Raw genomic sequence first — 24,705 nt, forward strand, 5'->3', positions numbered from 1 at the left:
ATGAAAATTAGAAAATAAAATCAAACAAGTGCCCACTACTGGGCAAACATGGAGAAATGGAGTTAAATGCCCCTTAGGCTCCTTAACCTGATATATCTTGCTGGTTTTGGATTTTTCGAGACAGGGTTTCTATGTGGCGTTTTGTAAACCAGACTGGCCCTGAACTCAGAAAATGCAGCCTGCCTCTGCCTCCCAAGTGCTGGGATTAAAGGTGTGCGCCACCACACCCAGCCAACCTGTTGTGTTTTGCTAGGACAGAAAACACCTTCTTTGTTGGTGGATGAATTAACACATGGGCACTTCAAGTAGCCTACAAGTTTACATGTCAGGGCATCTAAGATATGATCCACTCAATTCCCTTCACAGCTCAATGCACATGTCTCCAGGCCTAATGTGTTCATACAGATAAGCCGCACACATCACTAAATTTATTAACAATTTTATTTGTAACAAAGTTATGTGTTTTATTTTCTTTGGCACGTAAAAACAAAAATATTTACAGGTATAAAAAACATTAAAACAGACTTCAGAAATAAAGTAAATAGGACTTTACAAAGGATACTTTCAACACTGAAAAAGACTCACATTGACAATGACAAACATTTAAATCGACAGACTCAAGTTGATATGAACACAATCCAAATTTGGTAAAGCATACCTTAGATGCTAACCCTGAGAACCACATCTATTTTCAAGACTCCATAAAAATCACTCACTTTCCTTCAACAGAAAAATCCAATCAATTTTATCTTAGCACCTAACTACAAAGATATCCAGTTTCTCTTTTTTTCTTAAAATACATCAATCTTGAAATTTGCATGGACAATTTTAATTTTTTTAAAATATTAAGCTATTTTAAGAAGCTGTATGTCCTCTATTCACAAAGAGGCAAAAAGGTATCATACAGTTATCTTTACTTTCTTAGGTTAAAATCTAACTTTTTCATTTTTTTAAGTAACCCTTAGGATCTACAGTTGATATACAAAAATGTCACAATCTTTGTAAATTCTTTTTACTCTTTTTACTTCCAGGCAAAGGGCCCATTTTACAGCTAGATTTTAGGAGCTTGCCATTCAAACAGTCTCTGTTGTTATGATAATCGCACAGGCACTTTGTGCAATATTCAAATTTACAGCTTTCCCGTTTGCAGATTGCTCGCTCTAAATAGTGGTCATATTTTGCTGGGAAGTTACATCGAATACAGGCTTTGAGGCTTTCGTTATTTTTCAATGTCTTTGCCACCTAGAAGAGAAAAATCCATACACGTATTTTAGTGGAATGAATTTCTTCTCCCACACCAGGAAGGGCAGCCATGCCTCCAATATAGAGTCCTGGTTCAGAGGACCAGGAAGCCTTGCACATCTGAAAGGTTCACCTTTTCTCTAGCTGTTCTCCCGACAGTATCAACTATAAAATGTAGTGGGGAGAACATGAGACATTTCAAGGTCACTACTGAGAGTGGACAAAAGGGGCAAAGATGTAACCTCCAATAACAGCCTTAATGTTTACCATGAACCCAAATACCATGTGACTTGAGCTAGTAGCTAACACTAGATACTATGTAGTGCCAAATGTATTCTGCAGCCCAATTTCTCACTTTTGACAGTAAGTGACCCTAGGTCTACATTTACTTTTTTATTTTATGTGCACTGGTATTTTACCTGCATGTGAGGGGGTCAGACCAAAAAGTTACAGACAGATGTGCGCTGCCATGTGGGTGCTGGGATTTGAACCTGGCTCCTCTGGAACAGTAGTCAGTGCTCTTAACCGCGCTAAGCCATCTCTCCAACCCCCACTCCCCAAGTTTTTAATAATTTATACAGACAGTTTTACCTCAATGAACTCGCTGTGCCGGCTGTAGGCAGAGCCCTTCAGACCACGCTGACTGGGAGGCTTGGCTTGAGCATCTTTTTTGGGAGGCGCCCAGGTCGATGACTTCTGAACAGAAGTTAGTGCGGTTCTGGCCACAACGAATCCTCTGGTTGAAGCATGCAGTGACAGCTTACTGTTTTCCTGATGGAAAGGTTAACAGGGGACTTTGTCAGTTATTTTTTGCATTCATTACTGTGCTGTTGGTAAAAGGATCTCACAGTGATACCCAGCCCTCCATCGAGCTGCAGAAGTTTAAATATGACTGGACAGAGCTATGCACAGAAACACTCCACACAAACTCACTGCAAGTGTAAACTAGAAATTAAGCATTCTATGAGGAATCCAAGGTGCCTTTAGAGTAGCCAAGGCCAAGACCAAAGTCCTGCCCACAGAACAAAGGCCATTCTTGCCATTACCAGTAGATGGCAGCAGTCAGTTAACAAACAGGCATTTATTTTAGATTTTTGAGAGGAGGTTTCAATATATAGCTCAAATGTCTCAGGCCTTCCAGGATCACAGACACTTGCCACCCCCCTACCTTAGGGGCGTATTTTAAGGTAACCTTTGACTACATTTCCACTAAATCCTATCATACATCCATATATTGACCACTTGTCAGAAATACAATTAGCAAGTACTTGAGAAATTTAAACATTTCCTCTATGCCAGTTCTCAACCTGTGGGTCAAAACCCCTTTGGGGGAAGAGGGGCCAAATAACCCTTTCCCAGGTTTCATTAGATATCCCTCAGAGCAGATACTTACATTACAATTCATACCAGTGGCAAAATTGTTTTTTGTTCTGTGTCATGCGCCCCCACCCACTGCCAGGCAGGGTCTCAGTGTTAGCTTTGGCTGTTCTGGACTCACTTTGTAGACCAGGCTAGCCTCGACCTTATAGGGATCCGCCTGCTTCTGCCTCCCAAGGACTGGAATTAAAGGCGTGTGCCATCACACCTGGCTTGCAAAATTGGTTATCAGGTAGCAATAAAAGTATTCAAAAGGTGGCAGCATTAGGAAAGCTGAAAACCACTGCTCTACACAGTAAGTCTTCCGTTTGCTGATACTTTACCATTCTCCTTGTAACTGACAGTTAATGCATGCTACCGATTTTACAGCCCTTATTTTTAAGTCAGTCTACACTGCAGACAAAGTATAACCTGTTAAACTTGGGTTTATTAGTGAGGCCTACAGGAGGCCCACACACTGCTGGCCTCCCACACTCTTTCTTTCTCTCCAGCCCCGGGAGCCTGAAGTGAATGAATTCAGGAGATTTACAAACACTCATCTCTACTTCTCAACGAAAAAGCAGGCGCGGTATAAGAGAACACCACTCAGAAAGACTTACAAGGACTCTTTGCATGGCTTTGCTGTATAGCTGGAACGCTCCTTTATCGTTTTCTAGTATCTTCTTCCAAATTCTGCTCACTTTAGACAGACTAGAAAGCAAAGGAGACAAAAATACTCAGTCCAGCTGAGAACAGAAGCAGAGTGGGCCACATTAACCTGACTACCCCTGAACAGTTAAACAAAACAAAACAAAAAAACAAACAAAAAAGGATTTAAGAATGACAAAACCTAGTTATTATGTTTAACCAGACATTTTAAGTTGCCCCCCCACCCCAGACAAGGTTTCTCTGTGTCAGTCCTGGCTGACCTAGCCTCACTTTGTAGACCAGGTTGGCCTAGAATTCATACTTGCATCTGCCTCCTGGAGTGCTGGGGTTACAGGCATGCGCCACCATGTCCTTTTAAGTTTTTAAAAGCTCCCAGCAAGCTTCTGCTATAACCATTTCTTTCCCCTTTTGAGTATTCTACCTGGATAACCAATCTCATACCAGTAGGAGTATACACCTCCACCTTAGTTATTTGACAGATTTTGAAAAATTGTACATTAACTGAAATGGCTGGCACACCTCATAATGCTGATTACAGAAACCAGCCAATAGAAGGCACCCATTTCACTGCAGCTAGCCAGATGACTATAGAACAGATCCTTCTAGTAGGACTATGAAATTCAAAGTGACCAGAATAGATCCAAGTCTCCCAAAATTTTCTCCTATTTCAAATGCCACCAATGAAATACAAGTCTGCACTGTAAGGCCACTTTACACCTGCCTGCACAAACGGGCCCTGTTATCCAACAGGTGCAGTGTGTCACATTCTCACACTCACTTTATTAAGTCCATGTCGCTGAGCTTGGTCAAAATATTAGCCAACAAGTGTTTGAATCCCCTCCGGGAAAGCTCAGTAAGGATATCTAGGTGCTCCAGGCCCATTTTCCTGCCGATTATGTTTTGTAGTCTGAAGTTTCCGCTGGCGATAACTTCCTTCAGCATCTCTCGATCCAATTTAGGGTTTCGTTTGCCATTCTTTTTTAACGTTGAGCAAACCACTCTTTCAAAATGCAGGACGGGCAGCAGGTTTTTGTTGGGATACTGGTCTGGGCTCTGTGCTGGCAGCAGGCGCGGCTGGGCACTGTTTCTTAAATTCTCCAGGATACAGAGGTCATCCTCCTGTTCACTTTGATGCGTGAACGATGAGTAGCCGCTGTCTTCGTACAGTGTGCTGGCCTCTAGCTCCTCTATTTCACTTGGACTACTGAGTATTTTCTGCACGTGCTGATTTTCCTTGTTGTCATGGCCCACAATTGGTGACTCAGTGCAAGATAGCCTTTCATTGTCTCTAACGCAGTCCTTACAGGAGCGCTCCAAACACACCGGGCTGTAGGAACCTTGTCGCCCACTGTCCTCAGATTTAACCACTTCCAGTTCAGAAACATCAGGATTGCCATTGAAACACTTCATCTTATCAGAAGGAACAGGGCTTTCTTCTTTACAACCTACAAAAAAGAAAACAGGAAACATACTAAAAATCAGTTTTGTGTTACCATGTTTCCTTACCCCTTGCTGGGAACTGAGCACAAGGTCTTTACAGTGACTCCCATCGTCCTTACATACTCAGCACCAGAAATGGGCACCTTTCACTACTATGGTGTGTATGTCCCAATAAACAGAATATCAACCCAATACTATTAACTAAAGCCCGTAGAAGATATGGGTCTTTGGGGTTTGTCCTACCTGGTCCAGGTTGCCACACCCACCTAGCTATCATCTCCACAGCCTTCCCTGAACTAAGTCCCTTCTCCCCAACTTTATTACTCTGTGTGGCCATGCACATGTCACAATGCACAGGTGGTCAGAGGACAACAACTATGAAATGGTTACCTTCTATCTTTCTATGGGTGGCAAGCCGGGGGGCAAACATGGCTCTGTCAATTTCTCCACCCCTCACTTAGCCAGTACCTCTGAACTGAGTGAGACTCGTTGGAGACAGAGGACTTATGGGAGCAAGAACACCTTACCTAGTAAACACCACCTAGTCCAGGGACAATGCCCTCTGCCCACCTTTGCTCAAACTGCTACAAGTGTTGCTCTCATGAGCTTTTCCAGTTGGCTTGGACTACATTTCACATGCTGGCATCTTTGTTTTTCAAGCGCCCCCCCCCCACTTTTCCAGACTAAAGGATCATCTTGCTTTTGTCTTCTAAATTAGAAAGATAAAAATATGGACTCTAGATATATAATCCATCTAAGATCAAGAACTTTGCAAAGATCAAGCTAAGTACTCCTAAGCGATAATACTTTGCATTCTGTTCTTGTAATTCACCACACATAAAGGCAGATTTCCAAAATTCCATACCCCCCAATCAAACAAATGTGGGGCACATATCTACTTCTACCATTTATTCATCTGATACACACGTAATGAGGGAACTGGGTGTCTGACTGCAGTAGGAGCCCAGGCAAGCGATCCTGATTAACTAACACACAAGATATGCCTTGCTAAGTAGAATAGAAGTATTCTGTGGTTTAAGGCTCCAGCAGTTAAGAAGATACAGAGAACCATTTACTAAGTAGGGAGAAAATGACAAAAAGAACTCAAGTCTCAGTTTTCCCATCCACAAAACAGGAAAGAAAATAAAACTGTATTAAATGAATGACCTAATCAATACCATCTGTTTCTTGTATTATTCACAATAAGGTACCTTTCTTACATGGCAAATCAAAATAAATTCCACACAAGTACAAATTTCATTTAGTTATTTGGTTTTTGTTGTTGTTTTTAAAGGCAAAGTTCCTCGAACTCACAGAGATCCATCTGCTTCTGCTCTCCCTTAGTGCTGGAAGCCAACACACCCGGCTACAAGCACAAACTTAAAAAGCAAGAGTTCAGCCAGGCATGGTGGAGCAGGCCTTTAATGCCAGCACTCCGGAGGCAGAGGCAGGCGAATCCCTGCGAGTTCGAGGCCAAGCCAAGGCTACACAGAAAAACTCTATCTTGGAAAAAAAAAAAAAAAAGCAAAAATTCAAATGAAAAATCTTTACTGAACTTTCTGATCTATTCTACTTTGATTGGGGTGGGGGTGGGGGAGTCCTTAAAGCAAACCTACAGTAAAATTCAAATAGTTCAATATTTAGCACTCAATTACCACCCTCAGCCCAATCATCTGGGTGAGGGATGGTCCAATAGTTCTGAAGTGCACCAAGTCTGACCTTTCATTTAACTTATACATATAGACTTAACATTCCATAATTAAATTCGTTATTAAAGTTGGTTAAAGTCTATTTAGCATTTCCATATGTTAACAAGTTTCACTCAGTCCCCAGCCATGTGGCCAAGGTCAAACTCCATCACTTCTCTGCTTAAGGGTGACTGAAAGTAGAATTTGAGAGGAAACCCTTAAGCTCACTTTCGAAAACATTTAAACGTACTAATTAAAAAAATTTTTTTTCTTCAAAGCTCTAAACCAAGAGAGGACTCGGAGGCAGCAAGTATTTCCTGAGGAGGAAAGTTGAGCAAAAGAATCCCATCATAAAACCATTAAAATTCCGATTTTTAAGGGAGCCCTAGGATTCAGGCTGTTTTACAAACACAATCTGCTCCGCTACTAGTTTCTTCCCCTGAAGACTTAATTCCTCTGAGGAAGATGATCAGTTATATATAGAATTAATTTTTTCCTTCAGTTCCACATTTTCTAGTGTAAAACCGATGCATCTGTCTTTAACTGAGGCCAAGAAAAAGATAAAAAAAATAAAAAACAAAACAACGCTCTCATCCAAGCTTTGGAACAAGTGATCAATACAAAGGAAAAAATAAACAAATTTTTTATTCTCATCAGCTAAAGATTACAGGCACTTTTTTTTTTTGGTAGAGGAAGGCGATTTCTTTAAAGCCCTCCACTGAAAACTCCAGGCTTTAACACTGAGAAACAGCAAAAATTAAATCTTTTTTCATTGAGTTTGGTTCCGAGGGCAGGGGCGGAGGTCTCTATATTTGGCGGGAGCTGGAAAGGAGCCCCTAGGAACCTTGACGGGGTCGGTGCTGGGAAGTGCCCCGAGGGCGCGATGCACGAGAAGGGCGGGAGATAAGAGCGAGCGCAATCTCCCGCGCTCTCTAGCTGGGACACTGAGGGAGAAAAGTTTGAGAAACTGAGTTTTAATGTGAGGTAACCAAAAAGCTGTGAAAGGGGGGCGCAGGGGCTAGAGATGATGAGGCCATCTGGCGAGCCAAGAATCCCGCAGCCCTGTCACAGGCCCCGCAGGAATGGGGGGAGGGGAGGGGACATTTGGCGCCCATGCAGGAGATGGGGTGGAATCCGGCGCGCAGATGCCACCACCTGCACGTCCCCGGTGCGGGGTCCCTGGGTGAGATGTGATGGTCGGACCCCGTGCAAGCCAGATCACATCCATCCCAACCAGCCAACTCTGTCCCTGCGACCCCAGCATTTTTCCTTCCTGTCCCGTGCCCGGGAGGACGCCTGAAGCCCGGAACTCCGCGATCTGCACGCACCCTGTCTCTGAGGCTGGGGTCACAGAGTGGGGATTCCTCTCCCCCGCCCCCCGGGATGCCCGCCTCACACTCACCGTCCGCGGTGTTCCGCGCGCCAAGTCCGCAGGGGCAGGAGGATGGCCGGGGCAGACCACTGTAGGCACGCCGGCTCATGCCGGAGACCGCGGGCTCCAACTCAGGTGAGGTAGCCAGCCGGGGCGCCGAGCTGTAGCTCTTAAAAGGCGCCAGCTGGTACTTTTAAAATCTTTGAATTTGGTGCCCAAATCAGAACAGACCAATGGGGCGCGGCGTCCGCACGAGCGCGCCAATAGGCAGGCGGCGTGGGACGCCCTTGCTCGCCCAATAGCAGGCTGCGGGGGCGGAGCCAGCTGAGGAGCCGAGGCCCCTCCCACCCAAGCAAGACCCAGGCCTTCCCAAAGACGCTGAGCGTGTAGGCACGCCCCTGTGGGCGGGGCCTGCGCAGGAGGCGGGGCGCCTGCTCATACCCGCCATGCTGCCCTTCCCCTGCTGTCCCGCGAACCGGCCTCCTGGGAGTCCTCGTGTCCTGGGGACAGCTCCGACTTCGGCCAGCAGGTCTGTGATGGGCACAGACGGGTCTGCGGTCTCCCTCCATCATGTTAAGTGCGCGTTTGGTGAGCGACAAGTTCGCCACCCGAAATCCACACCTTCCGGCAAGCGGGCCCGTCCCCTGGCTCCCGACCCGCCTCTCTAGGATTTAGGCGCGCTCTACTCTTCCCTCCTAAGTTGGCTCCGCCCCTTGCCTGGGGTTCCTGCGCTTGCGCCCTGCGCAGCGGCGGCGGCGGAGGCTGCGGAGTTGGCGGGTCGGCGCATGCGTGCTAAGTGCCTGGCGGTTCCCTCCGGGCGGGGCGGACGGGCGGGGCGGGGCGGGACAGGGCGTGACAGGACAGGTGGCGGCCGGAGATCCGCGTTTGCCCTCGGGATGGCGCGCTGCCCGACTCCAGTCTTGCTTTCCTCTGCGCCTCCCTGAGGCTGAGGGCGCGGCCTAGTATCTAGTCCCTGCCCCAGCATTCTACTGGGTTTTCAACCACCACGAATTCTTAAGGATGTTAATTTCTCTTTTCGCTTTTCTGTGTTCTTAACCTTCGTATGCTTAAGCGCAAGGACAGCTAACCCTTTCCCCCTAAAATAAATAAATCAAACGCCCGTTTCTTTGGGCTGGAGGGACTTGGCTAGGTAGATGTTTTTGTAGCAAGGGCAGAAGTGAAAGTATTTCTAAGTTTGATGACAAGTTGTAATGCACCACGCCGGGCATAATGCCGGGCTTTGCAGATAGTTTAATTTGTCTCTTAAGTACACTGCTCTGTAAAGCTATAGGACGCTCGCCCTGAGACACGCCAACCTACTCCACTTTCCATTCCCTCTTGCTTTTCTGCAGGAGTACTTATCAGTGTTCCAGGCACCTAATGAGGGCTCCCGTGTAAGTCTGGGCCAAGATTGGACCGAGTCATACAAGTGCTGGGTGAATCCAGTCTTTATTTAAATTGTTTTAGTTTATCCCAGGTTATTGGCATTTTCACGTTTGAAATGTTGCATGAAATGGTAATGGATGGTGTTACCAAAGTCTTGGCAGCTTTTTCGGTTTTGTACTCGAGAACTGAGCCTCTAAGTATACAGGGGTGAAAAGACCCAAGTCCTGTCTTTCTGTGAGTTTATGTGCTAATGCTAATGAGAATGAATTTGGCAATCTAAATTTTCACTCAGTAAATGAAAAAAGATACTAAACGTCGTGTTAAAAGAACTGTTAGTAGAGACGTGTATTGAGAAATCTTGGTCATTTAAGTTTGAGACTTTGAACCATCAGCCAAACATTGTATTGGCCTTGCAAAAAACTGCATGAAACATGTCCAAAACGCATCAAGCAAAGGGGTCAGAAGTGTGATCTTGTAGTAGCTGTAGATTTCTATGTGAAATTGTACATTTCTTCTGATCACACTACAATAGGGATTTTAGCTGGAGTAATTTGCTAAAAGAATATTAACATGTTGTCTGGTCGGTCATGGTGGCACTCACCTTTAATCCCAGCACTCAGGAGGCAGAAAAGCTAGTTCTAGGAAAGCGAGAGCTACACAGACAAACCCTGTCTCGAAAAACGAAAAAATTATTTTTTAAAACGGTGTACCAGAGAGAGCATTGTATAAAATATACTTCCTAGTGGAGAAGTGTGGACAAACACTAGCTGCAGACCATTGGTGTATTGTGTGTACAGTAATAGATTTGGGGGCTAGAAGCAGTAGAAACCTACTACAGTGCTGAGGAATGGCATTCTTAAATAACCTTAGCATTATTTTCACTTTATAATGATAGTGCTGAGAAGTCGAAGTCAGATTTCACAGCTACGCAAGAGAGTAAATAAATTTTTGAATTGAGGGGCGGTAGAGAGGTATCCTGAGGAGGGTAAAAAGAGCCCAGTTCCTCTCAGCAAGACTTCAGGACTCCATGAGTTCAAAAGCCCAGGCACTTCCTTCTGTGCTGCTGAGGAGTAATATTTGTTAAGAGTCCTGGTTGTTGATAGTGCACATTCATATTTTTTCTCTGCTTGACCTTGGGGCCTCCTTATCACCTTTTATTTGCATCTAGGGAGAATTGGAATTTGAGCCAGGAAGGCATGCTTAGTAAATTCTTTCAGCCTCTGGAATGTAACCTTTGGTTCTTCTCTAGTTTGAAAGTATTTTTCAGCATTTTTTTTCCCCTTCCTGAAGAAAACGGCTGATAAGTTGTTGGAAAAACTCAAATTTCTATAAGGAGACAAGCATGTTTTGTTACATGCTGTAGTAACTTGTCAAAGTCATTTTCAGTTTGCCAGGTTAATTACTGATTTAGTCAGCGCCGCACGCCTTTAGTCCTAGCATGTGAGAGGCAGAGGCAGGCGTATCTATGAGTTCAAGCCAGCCTGGTCTACAGAGTGAATTCCAGGACAGCCAGGGCTAAACAGAGAAAGCCTGTCTCGAGGGAAAAAACAAAACAAAAACAAAATTAGTCACTGACTGTAAATGATATTTGAGTTTAATTGTGAAGAAACATTGTCACTCCCAACAGGTTGGTGGACACTTTTAGATTTCACCCTCAATGAGATAGAGGGCCATTTTGCACTTCACTAGATGCCAATCTTTGCATCCCAATTCCTGTCAGGTTTTAGGTGAACTATGAAGCGCAGAGAGAATTGCTTTCATCCCTTCGGATTCTTTCTGCAGACGTAGTACATGCAAACACTGACCTAAGTGGACACAGTCAGGGTTGGCAGCCTGCCCGGACTCGCTGTCTATGGTCTTGATCATAAATACCAGATTCTGTGAATCGTTTATGAATAAAACAACCATGAAGTGCAGGAGTGCTGAGACTCACCACCTCCCAGAATCGGAGCGGAGAGTCTTACAATAAGGTTGAAAAAATTATGCAAGTTAGGCCATTGGTAGTTTGCGACTTTATATATTTTCACCCTACTCTATAACTGAACTTTTTCATTTCTTTTTGTCATTGTTTTTTGAGACAGGGATTCTCTATGTCACCCTGGCTGTCCTGGACTGGCTTTGTAGACCAGGCTGGCCTGGAATTCATAGGGATCCACCTGCCTCTGCCTCCCAAGTGCAGGATTAAAGGCGTGCGCCACCACCGCCCCGCACCTTTTCTTTATTAAACATACAAACTTGGGACGGAAATCAACCAGTAAGTGTACTGCTGCAGTGCCTAGTGCTTCTTAGGTGTTATCTTGGGTTGCTTTGTACTGCTTATAGCAGTATCATAGTAACTTCTAGAATGGAAACTTAACTTAGGAAGGTGAAGGAAAAGGCAGCAGTGTGGGTGAGAGCTGCTTGATGCCTTTCAGGTGGCTTCTAGGTGTAGAGGGAACTAAAGAGTATAGGGCAGCAAGGCCCAATCCTGGAATCTTTTGTTCAGCCATGTATAAAAATTCTGAACACCTTCCAGGTGTAGATCGACATACCTACACACCATTGTATTGGGATTAAGTTCTCAGTTCTTGAATTTGGGAGGACACGTTCACACCACAGCATATAGGGAAGTGATGTGGGGTAACATAAAAGAGTAAGGCATCCTTTGGGTGGGGGCCTTGACATCTGTCTGTAGAGGTAAGCAGTTTCTAGGATTAGGCAGGTAGGAGCAACTGATGGCTGGTGAGACACTTGTGTACACCATCCCAAGGATCTTAACATAGTGTGGTTCTACTAGGCTTCTGTTGCTGTTACTATAACTTTTTATTAACTTCCAGATCGCATTTGAACCAGTGAGTCCACAGATGGAAATCTGCCAGTTACTCTGTATGGGCTGATAATGGACTCAATGGTATCTTACTTTTAAATGTATTGTTTTTGCAGTCCTGAGTATGCAGACCTTTGAAGACCTTGAATCTGCTCACAGGTAGTGTAAAATTTATCTAAAACCCTTTCTGACCCATAATTTACAAGTCTCCCACCTTTCTCTTCACAGGAATGACAGATTTCCCTTACTGTAATTGTAATATTAAGGCTGATGCAGAAATTAATAAAATGTGGGAGATGCTGGATAGTTGAATGATCAATCCTGAGTTGCATGGGTTACTGAAAGATATCACCAACTCTTCTTAAAAACATAAAGGCTGGGTGAAGTGGTGTACTCCTTTAATCCCAAACTCAAAGGCAGAGGCCAGCCTGGTCTACAAAGCGAGTTCCAAGGCTGTTACAGAGATACAACGTAGGGGTGGGGGTAAGGTACCCATAAAAAACAAATTTTAAAAACCTAAACCGTAAAATAAGGGGCTTGGAGAGATGGCTCAGAAGGTAAGAACAATGGCTGCTTTGTCAGAGACTCTGGGTTCCAGTCCCAGCACTCTGGGGAGCTCAACTGTCTGTAAGCACAATCCTAGGGCTCAGATATCCTAATCTGGCCTCTGTGGGTACTACAGGCACACAGTGCAGACATACATGCATGAAAAACACCTATACGTATAAAGAGCAGATGAATAAACTTTTTAAAGTTAAAGTACCTTTCATAAGATTAGAAGGAATGCTGTTCCTATTACCTGGTTTATGTGCTAAGCAATGTAGGCATCTTAGAAACCCTTGCCTATCATTAATGGTGTTGTGCTACTTCCTTTAAGAGACAGGCACTAAATCCTCAGTACTTATACTGCAAAATAAAAGCTCGCTTTTGAAGTTTGGTTATATTAAATTATATATATATATATATATAAAGCACATTATGAATGTTCCTAAAAGTGTAGACTATTGTTGATTCCAGCAACTTGGGGAAGTACCTCATGATTCCTTTATTTAGGCTAGAGCCCCTGAGTGCTAGTAACAGCAGCATCAACAGTCAGGCCCTCCCTACTTCAATACAGACTTTTGTAACAAAAACACTAAGTCACAAGAAAAGATATAGAAAGTTTAAACTGGTCAAGTCTTAGGCATTAATGACCAGTAATACCTGAACAATTCACATAGTACCAAAATATCTAATTTGATCTTCATAGATGAAAATCCAGTGCAGCGACTTGACAAACAGGATGGGATTAGGGGTCTGATAAGGGTAAACCCACTGGAGATAAACACAGTTGATCTTAAAGCCAGCTCTAACCCATCTAGGGAAGGAGAGCAATCGGAACTGTTAGGTGTGACAAGTATTTGGGACTTTGCATGAATTGTGTCATGTGATGATATATATTTAAGGAGAACTGTATGGAAGTGTCAGCGGACATGTGAGAAAGTGAAACGTCATGCTTGCCATTTATTTCAGACACTAAAATGTATGAAAACATTATTGAAACCGGGCAGTGACTCTGGGTGTTTGACAGTTTGCAGACATTACCACCGTTCATAAGGACCTCTTAAAACTTTAGTTGTGAAGCTGACACACTTAATATTATCACATTGGGTTTTGGAGGGGGCACATTCCACACCTGAAGCCTGTACATTCCTTTGATGCTAGTACGTGAACCCTGTGAGTAGTAGGTGATGGATACCCGCTGTAAGTCTGAGAGGACACTTCAGTTCCTCCTCCATGGCAGCCTCTGGGTGCACTTGGACACCACCATGGTTATTTTGTAGACTTGGCTTTTACCCATTGCAATGGCTCTTCCTGGTTGTTAACTTGACTGTATAAGGAATGAACTAGTCTCTATAAAAATATCTTTACAAAGAAGCTCAGTCTTCTGCGGCAATCATTTCCACTAGAGATTCATAGTCCGCATAGTCCTTCAGTGACTGTATCAGGTCATCCAGAAGACTGTCTCCCTGCATGAAGCACTCAAGGTCATGGACTGATGCGTTTATTCTGTGATCTGTGACCCTGTTCTGTGGAAAGTTGTATGTTCTTATTTTCTCTGATCTTCCTTTAGTTCCAACCTAAAAAGAAAAGAGGATATGGGGGTGGGGGTGGGGGGGTGTATGTGAGATACATTTAGATCCAGGACAGCTTAAACTTCAGCAGTGCAAGAACCAAGTATAAAGAAAGCCCAGACTCTCCAGGTAACATGGGGGTTTGGTGCAGAGAGGGAAGCATCTGAGTGACACCTCTGCCCTCAGTGCTCTATGACTTAAGGCTAAACCTTGATTTCCCATCAGCAGAATATTGATTACTTAATGATGGAGCTGGGAAATGGCTGGTATTTCAACAGAAGCAGCAACATATTCATGTGTACAGTTTACGTATATGTAATCTCTGGGAATTAATGTCATCCTGGAGTGGAGGTATGGTATACATCCTAAAAAAGCCATGGAAGGATGCATATGGCATAAAATCAAATACAAGTTTAAGTACAAGGTTAGTACTCTTGTTTCCATAAATTCAAAGCACTGAAAACTGAGTAGAGATTTGGTACACTTGGAGCAATCTGAGAAGAAGACCTTTGATATGGGAAGCAGGATAAAGCTGTACATAGGTACTGCCCTTGTACTAATACAAGAATAGTACTAACTGTGTAGCAAAAGTGTCACCACCTACAGGTATTATTTTTATAAATGTTTCTTGAATTCACTTTTACCTGGATCTTTCGAGCATTGTGTCTTTTGGTAGTTTCTTCCTCTAGGTGCATGCTATATAACTTTGCACGTAACTTTTTCATAGCCAGTTCCCTGTTCTTCAGTTGAGATCTCTCTTGCTGACATTCAGAAATAATACCTGAATAATGTTATGAGAATTAAAGAGTTTTAAGACAAAAATCTTCTTTATTATCAAGGACTGTTTCTTTTTCTTTCTATTTTTTATGAAATAATAAAAACAATCTAACAGAAGACTTTAATTTTTTCCCCAAGACAAGGTTTCTCTGTGTAACACCCCTGGCTATCCTCGAACTTCCTTTGTAGTCTAGGCTGGCCTCAAACTCAGAGAGATCCACCTGCATCAGTCTCCCTAGTGCTGGATTAAAGGTGTGTGCCACCATTCCTGGCTGGCTTTAAATATTTTTACAACAGACTGCTTTCACAGCCTCAGCTATTATGATTTTTTAAAAGACTTATACAAATGAACATATATAGGAGCTAGAAATCCTATTATTAGAGTAAACAATATAGTTGGGGATGTCCTTTTTAACCTATTTTTATTTAGAGACCCACTTATCACAGCAATATTTAACGGTTCGGTTCTCTGTATTATAAAAGACAATGTCCTCCTGCCCACCTGACCTCTTAACTACTCTTGGTTAATAGGAACACTATGGCAGTTTGAGACCCGTGTATATAGATGAGGAAGCCTGAGCCGTATGACCCAGATGTTCCTTGTCACTCACAAATCACTCCAGGACTCTAGTAACACTTAAAAACCCAGTTCTACTTACCAGTGTACAGTCATTTTGCCTAATCATCTAGATTCAATGCCCTTGTACTTTACAATCTCAATGGAAAGATGCTACTGAAATTGTATCTAAAACTGTCCATGCATCATGCGTCTGTGCAGGAAGTCCAGTGCTTTTACTGCCTGCAGGGTCCGTGTTACTACCAATAACTACTAACTTAGACCATTTTCTGACAAATAATTCAGTTAACTATCTCTCTGAGGATTTTTGGGACTAGCAAGATCTATTGAGTATATATCCCATAACTCAGCTGCAGGCTCTGCTCTCTTTGGAGTGACTAGGGTGGCAACTGCTCTGCTTCCTTCCTGGTTTTTAAGTATAGAACCTGCAGATCCAAGTGACTAGTTAAGAGCCCTTAATGGTGTATTTTGGTAACTGAAGGAAACTGATCTTGATTCAAAGTCTTGTGCTGGAAAACTAAGTACAGACCTGTAGGAAGATGAACTACCCGCACAGCACTGTCTGTGGTATTGACGTGCTGACCTCCAGCTCCACTTGCTCTCTTAGTATCAATTCTCAAATCTTTGGGATGAATCACCAATTTAATCTATACATACAAAGAAAAGTGGGAAGTGTAAGAAACAGTTCCATGTACCAACTGTCTTCAGGCGAGACCTACATATTGTAAATACACACCATACATAAAGTTCCCTAAAAAGTACAAGGTGTAAGGAACATTATTCAAATGGTTTCTTTTTTGCTCTTAAATAAATAGGGAACAAAAGCAGCACACCCTAATCCTCCGAAGTTGAGCTTTCTGCCCCACAAACAATAGAACTGGGGACTGTTGACAACAGGAAGTTTTGGGCTAGAGAGATGTCTCAGTGCATCTGAGTTCAGTGAGCACATCAGGTGACCCCAGCCTCCGTTAGCCTCAGCCTCAGGCGATCCTCACTGTCTTCTGGCCTCCATTGGCCACATGTGCAGATTCACACACATAAACATGATTAAAAAAAAAATTGAAAATGAATTTTGCTGAACTCAAAGACTTTAGCATAGGAGTTAAAAATTATAGCAATTTGAGTGCATGATATTATTTTGGAGAGAGAGGAGATGTTAAAAATATTATATACATATTTGGAGGCAAAAACCATGAAGCCAGGTTATGCATTTCATAAGCACCAGAATCCAACAGGGTTATGAGATGTCCCAGGAGATACCATCAGAAGCACATGTCTAAAAAACGTCTGTTCCGTGAACAACTAGAGACTGCTCTATGGCATACCAAGCATCCTGCAGTAAGATAGCCCCTGGAGTTGCTAGAGAAGCTACAGATAGACCCTAGACCACAAGTGAGCAAGGCTGCTGACCTCGACTCTCCTGCTCTTCCTCGCTTAGCGCTTCTGTTCTTCACTCAGGCTTCTCAGAGATTAAACCCAGGGGAAAAGCCACCAACGCTCCCACATACCTAAACAGTACCTTTTCTTAAAATTAGTGAGTAGAAGCCCTCAAGTCATTCGTGTCTCATTTTTTAGTGAATTAACTTGTCACTTTTAGCAGAAGAGAAATGTTCTCTGAAAATGAGGACTTGCTTTTTGAAATAAGGCCGTATACTCAGGCCTTTTTAATACAACTGGGTTATGAGGCAGCAACTGTCCTGACCAATCCGCCCTTTACTGATGGCAACTGGAGACCCATCCCTGCAATGCAGAGTGAGGCTGGAGACCGTCCACAGCCAGCACGATATGACCTGCCTCACGGGGGAGGCTGACAATGCCCATTTTACTGATGGAGGAGAAAAATCCAGTGTGTATCTAGGCAGTCTACACACATTTTCATTCTTACCATCTGTTGTAAAATTACAGTTCCTGAGTTAAACTTTCAAGGGTAGCTGAAAATATGAAAGGGAGGCCAAATCCTAAGGTTACACAGTTGCTGGGAGAGGGGCCCTGGACTCCTGGCATTACTGTGCTTTACCTCAGTAGGTTGGGGCAAAACTGCCACTGTCATGGTGCTAGTGTGGATGCGGCCTTGCTTCTCTGTCTTCGGCACTCTTTGTACCCTGTGCACACCTCCTTCAAATTTCATGTGTTTATATGCTTCGGGACCTCCGATGCTGGCTGATGCATGTCTAAGGCCACCTTGAAAGCAGAGAGAGAATCGAATTATTTTATCATTCCTGCCATGGTAAACAACTGACCATCACATGTATTCTCATGAAATAAAGTTAAAAGAGCCACAAAATAACTAAGTAGAAAGTGCAAGCATATCACAAAACAAGTTTATACCTGCTGTTTTCATGCATAATCCTTAAGTTTTTAAAAATGTATGTATTTAATTTTCTGTGTATTTTAACTGTGTACATGTATGTGTGTATGTTTAACACATGTGTGCCAAGTGCATAGTCAGAAGGCAGCATCAGATCCTTGGAAATGGATTTATGCGTGGCTGTGAGCCATGTGGTTGCTGGGAACTGAACTCAAGTCCTCTGCAAGAGCAGCAAGTGCTTTAACTACTGAGCCAGCTCTCCAGTGACTTAATATAGAGCTGTTTATGTTCACTTATTAAATTACGATGGTGATGAATTCACATCAGCAACAGCTAAGGCCACCTTTTTGGTTTCTTTCTGAGAAGGCTCTCCTGTAGCCCAGGATAGTCCTGAACTGGGTACATTCTCCTGCTTCAGCCTCTTGGGTGCTAGGATGATAGAGTGAGCCAGAGTATCCTCAACTACTTTTCAAATCTATAAGTCCTTATCACGGACTGGCTTTTCACACACTTTACAGGAAATCTGAAGATTGTGTTTTTATTTAAAATCATTAGGTAAATAATGAGCATGTCACTACTGAGTCCTTACAGATAAGTTCCGACCGTCATCTTGCCAAGCCTTTCCCCAGGATCTGCTGTAATAAACCAACCTTTACAAACACTAACCAGTCCACTTCCTGACTGTGCTAAGGAGCAACTTCACTGGGAAGGGCTCCACAACACTGACCTGCCTGTGTCGTTTTCTTGGCTGATGTCTGTTGTGGGAGAGCCAGCTGACTGGTGGGCCGGGTGGTGCTACCCATGAGCAAATGGTCTTGGGGTGCTAAGAAAGCAGGCGAAACAAGCCAGAGGGAGGAGGCCAGTAAGCCACTTGGCTCCATGACCTGTGTTTCAGCTCCTTTCTCCAGGTTCCAGCCTAGAGTTCCTGCTCTGACTTCTCTTCAGGTGCTGCACACTGAAAGATACAGTAAGTGCTTTCTTCCCCAGGTTGCTTTTGGTCATGATGTTTTGTCACAGCAATAAAACCTAACTAAGACACTGACCTAGTTCACTTGGGAAATATTCCAGGGTTTCAAAATGCCATCTTTTAAATGCAGCATACTGCTGGTACATGTCAAACATCTCAGAGGTGAAAAGCATGGCTTCCTGACCACCCACACCCGCAGTCACCTCCAGGATCAAGTCACTCTCATCTGTTTCTTCTGAAGGAACCAAAAGTGAGATGATCTGTAAATAAAAGATAGCACCTTCCTGTAATTAAGAACTACTCAAAACAAATGCCCAAAGCTAAGAAATGAGGGAATGTAGCTATGTAACCTAAGTTTCTTAAACAAATGATACTGCTCTTCAATAGTTTGACCATCTGGCTAACTAAAAATGTATATGAGTAACTTCCAGTAAGGTATAAACATTACAGTTACACTTTAAGCCTTGCTACTTTCGATAGGGTTGTTTTTATTTCTTCTGGGAATGCCTTGTTTTGTGTTTTTGATGCTCCTGCCTCCACCTCCTCAGTGCTGGAAATACAGTGTGCAGCACCACACCAGCTTTTCTGTGGTGCCAGGGACAGAACCCAGGGCCTCATGGTGCTGGATGAACACTCTATACCTAAGCTACACCCCAGCCCCACGTGGGAACTCTTCCACACTTTCTACCAACTCCTTGTTCGGTTAGAAATCAATGTCTGTGAGCAGGACATTACATGGCGTGTAGGATGCAGAAAAAAGTTCTCCTGTCTTGAAACACAAGGCCCAATATGGAAGGGAAATGGATTTGCCAGTTAAGCTTCCTTAACATGGAAGAGAAAACGTTTGATTTTGGAAGTTTAGGACTGGCACTCAATCAGCGCTAAGACAACGCCATGCTCTCACCCCTGGAAAGTCCAGTCCTCCGTCACACTGTCACCTTTCCTGTCCACAGTGCGGGAAATGCAAAAGCAGATCTGTCTGTGTCCTCTCACGTTTCCAGTTAGAGCTGGGACAAGAGTTTATCAGTGAGAGTTACACAACATGCAACTCTTGTAGCATCAAAAACTTGGATGCTAGGAAGCATGTCTTTTCCTGCTTTAAAATCCCCTTGGACACTGGTAATTCCTTCATGGAGTGAGCATATAAAAAATCATCACATCGTAGGCTTGTGACAGATAGAAGTTTGTCACCTATGGAGAGAGCTGAGGGGTTAAGAACAAGGACTAGGTTTCCAGAGGCCTCGGTTGGTTTTACAGCCCCCACATCAGGCAACTTACTCCTCTGTAACTCCATTCCCAGGGGATGCGACACCCTCTTCTGACCTCCAAGAACACAAGGCATGTTTGTGGTTCACAGACACACTTACAGACAAATACATACAAATATAAATCAGCAGCTACAAGAAGTCTGTCTAAACAGCAACAGGCTTCTTGTCTGGACCCATTTATAAGCCTGTAATGGACTGTGAATGGAATATTGCATAATGCTTTATTCTTCACCTGTAACATACCTGATGCTTCAGCTGAATTATTTCTCTTTGACACAAAGCTATTTCACTCTCTGCAAGTTTCTTTAAATCTTCATTCTCATCTAGGAAAAAGAGCAGCAGTTAAATTTTTCTTAATTAGTGTTAAATTGCCAATAGATTGCAAGTTTGTGTGTTTATATAGTTACCACAGCTGAAGGAAAAAAGGAAAATATTTTTCTTGTTCTTTTCATAGTTGCCACTAATTAAAATTATTGATACAATAGTTTTTACATGTATGTCACTATTAAAAAGCTTTCAGTTTTTAAAAAAATTAAATGAAAAAAAAAAGCTCCAATGTAAACATTAAGATGTTGTCTGTATTTTCACCTCCACAAAAGCTATAATAATAGACTTTAAAGGAAAAAAAATAAAAGGGCTGGAGAAATGGCTCAGCAATTAAGAGCACTTGCTACTCTTGCAGAGAACCCAGGTTACATTCCCAGCACACATGTTGGCTCACAACCATATAATTCTAGTCCCAGGGGATCTGACACCTTATCTTTTTGGATATCAGTCATGTATGTGGGACATGTGCACACATGTACTCATACACGTACAATTAAAATTTCAAAAATGTTTACTTGTCTTATTTAATATGTATACGCCTGCATGTATGTACGTGTAGTACATGAATGTTGTGCCCACATGGGGAGATGGGGTGGTAGGTCACTATGACTGAACTACAGACAGCTGTGAGTCTCTACGTAGATGCTGGGAACGAATTCTGGATCATCTGCAAGAGTGCGCTTCACAGTTGTGTTGTCTCTCCAGCCCCAATAAACAGATTTAGTTCACCATGTTAAGTTGTCCATTACCAAATGGCTGCATTGAAGTAGTTAGAATGCCCAGGAGGGGCAGAGGATTTGAACAGCTAAGCCAAACTGAAACCTACAATGGCAAGTTAGTCTTAGTGAATGTGTCTTTAGGATAAAGTATCCTGCCCAAAACATTTATTGGAGTCTGCCCAATGTTTATATAAAATGTTCTTTTCATCTCTGGTTTTACAATTATCTTCGAGTTTTCACTTTGGACTTAGATATACTTTCTTATTTGTTTCTCTGTTCTATGGACATGTGCAGCCTGGGAGAGGAGGAGATTACAAACTGTTTCCTCTATAAAGCATCAAATGCACACACAGCTTAAGTGTGTGTGTGTTCTTATCTATCAAGAATCTGCATTGATACGAGGTGGGATGGCACATGTCCTGCTACTTCCTTAGAGCAACAGTACAGTGCTAAGTTCTTTGGTTCTCCACTCTAGAGGGAGGGCTTTGTTTTCTCCAGTTCTTTAAGTAACTGCTATGGTCGACCAGTTTCCCCACCTGGTGGGAAATAAAACACCAACTAACTCTTGATAACTAGAGTTTATGTTTGGATTTCTTGATTATAATAATCAGACTTTTACTTAAAATTCTCATTGGCAAAATTGCCAAATTTAAAGATGTTTCTCAGTATTAAGTGAAAAAGGTGAGCATAACCTTTCTGCGTGGGCTGTCAGCTCAATCCTGGTACTGGTTTCTACAGATTCATTGACGTGTAGTTCATGGTGGAACCAGTGGTTTCCCTCTTGCCCCAGATGTATGGTACTGCGCACCTCTGCCTTGTTACTGTCTCTACATATTTCCATCTTTTAGTATCTACTTTGACCTCTCTAACTATTCAGGATCAACAGCTTTCTCCTATGCTGTAGGTCTAGACCAATATAGAAATCTCTACCTGTATTCTTATAGGTTTACTTTTTTCATCTAAATATACATTCAGCAAAGCTCTTTTCCCTCCTCAATGAAACTCAGTTTTTGTATCCATATCTTGAATTAAAGATAGAACTCATTCTGATGATGGGAGCGGCCCCCACCCCCGGTAATTCCACTCTACTGTTTTTATGATATAACACAACAAATCTTTTTCATTAGTGTCTTGCTACTGGTGTCTCGCCTTTGGACAGTAAGCAGCTTCCTCCTGACTCATCCTCCACACAAATGTCAGTGGACTTTCCCTAGGTAATGCCACATCTTTGACTACATGTGAGGCATTGCCCATGGTCTAGAGAAACCATGCTAACCTATTCTCGTTCTGATTTCATGTTTGTGGTGGTTGGAACTGGAAAGGCCCCCAGACCCATATGTTTGAATGCTTGGCCATAGGGAGTGGCATTAGGAAGTATGGAGGAAGTGCGTCACTATGGGGCGGGCTTTGAGGTCCCATAGGCTCAAGCTATGCAGGGTGTGCAACAAAGTCTCCTGCTGCCGCCTGTGGATTAAGATGTAGAACTTTCGCTGGGCATGGTGGTGCCTGCCTTTAATCCCAGCACTCGGAGGCAGAGGCAGGCGGATCGCTGTGAGTTTGAGACTAGCCTGGTCTACAAAGTGAGTCCAGGGCAGCCTGGACTGTCTCGGGGGGGAGGAAAAATGTAGAGCTCTCTTGGCTCCTTCTCTAGTACCATGTCTGCTGCGTGGGGCCGTGCTTCTCGCCTTTAGGATAGCAGACTGAACTTGTGGGTGTAAGCCAGCCCCAATTACATGTTTTCCTTTGTAAGACTTGCCGCGGTCATGGTGTCTCTTCACCACAATAGAAACCCTCACCAACACGGTACCCCTTCCACCGCCATCTCCCAGGCCTATTCTATGCGTCCACCATCACTGTACGTCTAAGTGGTACCTTTATCCATGTTGGTCCCCTTTGCCTTCCATTCCCTTCTCTTACACCACCTAACCACCACTTTCTTGTCTTTAGAGACCTCTTTTAATGCTACTTTCTGCTTTTCAACACTGCTTTTTATATTGAAATTAAAAGTCTTTTTAATTGTTCCCATTTTCGTGTGTGTGTGTGTGTGTGTGTGTGTGTGTGTGTGTGTGTTTGCATACGTATAGGCACACCTGAACGTGAAGCCTGGAGATTCAGCAATCAACCTCAATCCGTCTTCCCACTTTCTTCAATCAAGTAGGTAGTGTCTCTGAATCAAGCCGAGAGTTCCCAAGTGTGGTGTACAGAGCGAACGTCTACACTTCAGCCTCTGACTTAGCCTCGAGGCTGCCGCGGAATCTCGAAGGAAAAGTGCAAAGGACACAGACTCCCAGGTCTCGGATTGTAACTGTAGAGTGCATCGCTCCTCACACGGCAGCGGGTCAATACCATAAATTACGTCACCGGGCTGCAGCGCCTAACGCAGGGACTACCTAGACCTTCCTGAGCATCTGAGCTGCCGAGAGGGGAGGAGAGGCGGGACTGACAGGCCGACCTCAAGCCAAGGGCGCTCTAGAGAGCCCTCGGGAGGGTCCTCAGGCATCAGAACGCTAGGGACGAGGGCGGGAACGCAGACGGCTTCCACAACCCCCGGGGAGGGCGCCTTACCGTGCAGCAAGGATTCGGTGTCCCGCAGCTCCCGCTCCTTCTCGCTCAGCAGTCGGGCCGCCGCCGCCAGCTGGGGGCCCCCGGCGTCCACGCCAGCGCGGCGCTCCAGGAAGGCCCGGAGGGGCCCGCCGCGGGCGAAGAGCTCCTCGGGAGGCGGCGGCGTGCGGCTGAGGGCGCGGCGGGCCCACAGGCGCCGGGCACCGCTCAGGAACCCGCTCCGCATCCCGGCCGGTCGCCCACCGGAGCCGAAGTAACCAAAGCACGGCCTACCCTAAGGCCTCGGATTCAGGTCGCCAAGGCCGGATCTTAGTAGCGCTACCGGAAATTTTGCGAGAACTTCCGGCGAAGGGCAGGAAAGCCGCTAGGTTGTCAAAAGCCAAAAGGTAAGGGGGCGGGGCGGTCACGACCGTTTGCCCCGCCTCCAACCCAAGCTCCGGCGCCTGCGTCCGCCTCAGGGGAGGGGCCCCAGCTCCTCATCCCCACCTCCTGGGTGGGCCGTTCTAATGCCTCGGCTCCGCCTCCGGGGGGAGAGCTGCGCCACGTTAGCGGGGCCTCCATAGGGAGAGCCCCAGCACCGGGACCCCGCCCCCAGAGGGCGATCTCCGCGGCTGCCTAGGCCGCTGGAGAGGTCCTCCAATGCCTCGGGCCCGCCGGTGAGCCGAACTCCGCCTCCTCGGCCCCGCCTCCAGGGAGGACCCCACCGCCTTAGCTCCGCCTCCTGCCCACCGCCTTAGCCCCGCCTCCAGGGGAAAAGCGTTCCACAGTCTCAGCCCGGCCTACAGGCTGAACTCAGAAGCCTTGGCCCCGCCCTCACAGGAAGCTACAAAGCTCCAACTCTGCCTCCTAGGCCCGCCTCTGGCGAGGAGCTCCAATACCTCAGCCCTACCTCCAGGGGAGGAGCTCCATTGTCTCGGCCCCGCCTCTAGGGTGGAGCTTCACCGCCTCAGCTCCGCCTCCGGGAGGGGGGCGCTCCAGCGCCATAGTTCCGCCTCCAGGGTCGGAATTCTGCTGCCTCGGCCCCTCCTGTAGGCTGAACTCAGAAACCTCAGCTCCGCCTCCAGGCCGAGCCTGGAAGCGCGCCTGGGCCGGTTCCAGGAAGGACCAGGCTGGAAAAGAACAGCCAT

The 24,705-nt window shown here is 44.8% G+C and overlaps 2 protein-coding genes across 3 annotated transcripts; both read right to left on the reverse strand.

Moving 5' to 3' along the window:
* Window positions 1-423: 423 nt before the first annotated feature.
* Window positions 424-7,929, reverse strand: FBXO5 (F-box protein 5). The gene is made up of 5 exons (XM_084775161.1): window positions 7,798-7,929; window positions 4,046-4,712; window positions 3,219-3,309; window positions 1,834-2,013; window positions 424-1,242 (listed from the first exon to the last, which is right to left on the reverse strand). The coding sequence occupies exons 1-5, from the start codon at window positions 7,874-7,876 to the stop codon at window positions 991-993; spliced, it is 1,269 nt and encodes a 422-aa protein (XP_084631287.1). The 5' UTR covers window positions 7,877-7,929; the 3' UTR covers window positions 424-990.
* A 5,508-nt stretch (window positions 7,930-13,437) lies between these two features.
* On the reverse strand, window positions 13,438-23,948 carry MTRF1L (mitochondrial translation release factor 1 like). 2 transcript variants are annotated; one of them, XM_084775162.1, is made up of 7 exons: window positions 23,582-23,948; window positions 20,214-20,293; window positions 18,779-18,962; window positions 17,445-17,608; window positions 15,957-16,074; window positions 14,718-14,854; window positions 13,438-14,079 (listed from the first exon to the last, which is right to left on the reverse strand). In XM_084775162.1, the coding sequence occupies exons 1-7, from the start codon at window positions 23,802-23,804 to the stop codon at window positions 13,879-13,881; spliced, it is 1,107 nt and encodes a 368-aa protein (XP_084631288.1). In that variant the 5' UTR covers window positions 23,805-23,948; the 3' UTR covers window positions 13,438-13,878. The 2 variants fall into 2 exon arrangements, with proteins under 2 accessions (XP_084631288.1, XP_084631289.1); XM_084775163.1 differs by lacking the exon at window positions 23,582-23,948 and adding an exon at window positions 23,107-23,238.
* Between the last annotated feature and the right edge of the window lie 757 nt (window positions 23,949-24,705).

The sequence above is a fragment of the Acomys minous genome, assembly GCF_964271855.1.
Source record: "Acomys minous genome assembly, chromosome: 3".
In the NCBI taxonomy this organism is placed as follows: domain Eukaryota; kingdom Metazoa; phylum Chordata; class Mammalia; order Rodentia; family Muridae; genus Acomys; species Acomys minous.

What these genes read in the sequence shown, in the direction of transcription:
- MTRF1L (XM_084775162.1), bottom strand. Translation starts at nt 23,804, where the DNA reads ATGCGGAGCGGGTTCCTGAGCGGTGCCCGGCGCCTGTGGGCCCGCCGC. An exon ending in ATATTTCCCAAGTGAACTAG is followed by an intron (nt 17,609 to 18,778) that starts GTCAGTGTCTTA and finishes TCTGCTTTCAAG; the next exon opens with GTGGCCTTAGACATGCATCA. An exon ending in GGTAGTTCATCTTCCTACAG is followed by an intron (nt 14,855 to 15,956) that starts GTCTGTACTTAG and finishes AACATTATTCAG; the next exon opens with GTATTATTTCTGAATGTCAG.
- FBXO5 (XM_084775161.1), bottom strand. Translation starts at nt 7,876, where the DNA reads ATGAGCCGGCGTGCCTACAGTGGTCTGCCCCGGCCATCCTCCTGCCCC. An exon ending in CGCGCGGAACACCGCGGACG is followed by an intron (nt 4,713 to 7,797) that starts GTGAGTGTGAGG and finishes TCTTTTTTGTAG; the next exon opens with GTTGTAAAGAAGAAAGCCCT. An exon ending in AAGCCATGCAAAGAGTCCTT is followed by an intron (nt 2,014 to 3,218) that starts GTAAGTCTTTCT and finishes CCTTTCCATCAG; the next exon opens with GAAAACAGTAAGCTGTCACT.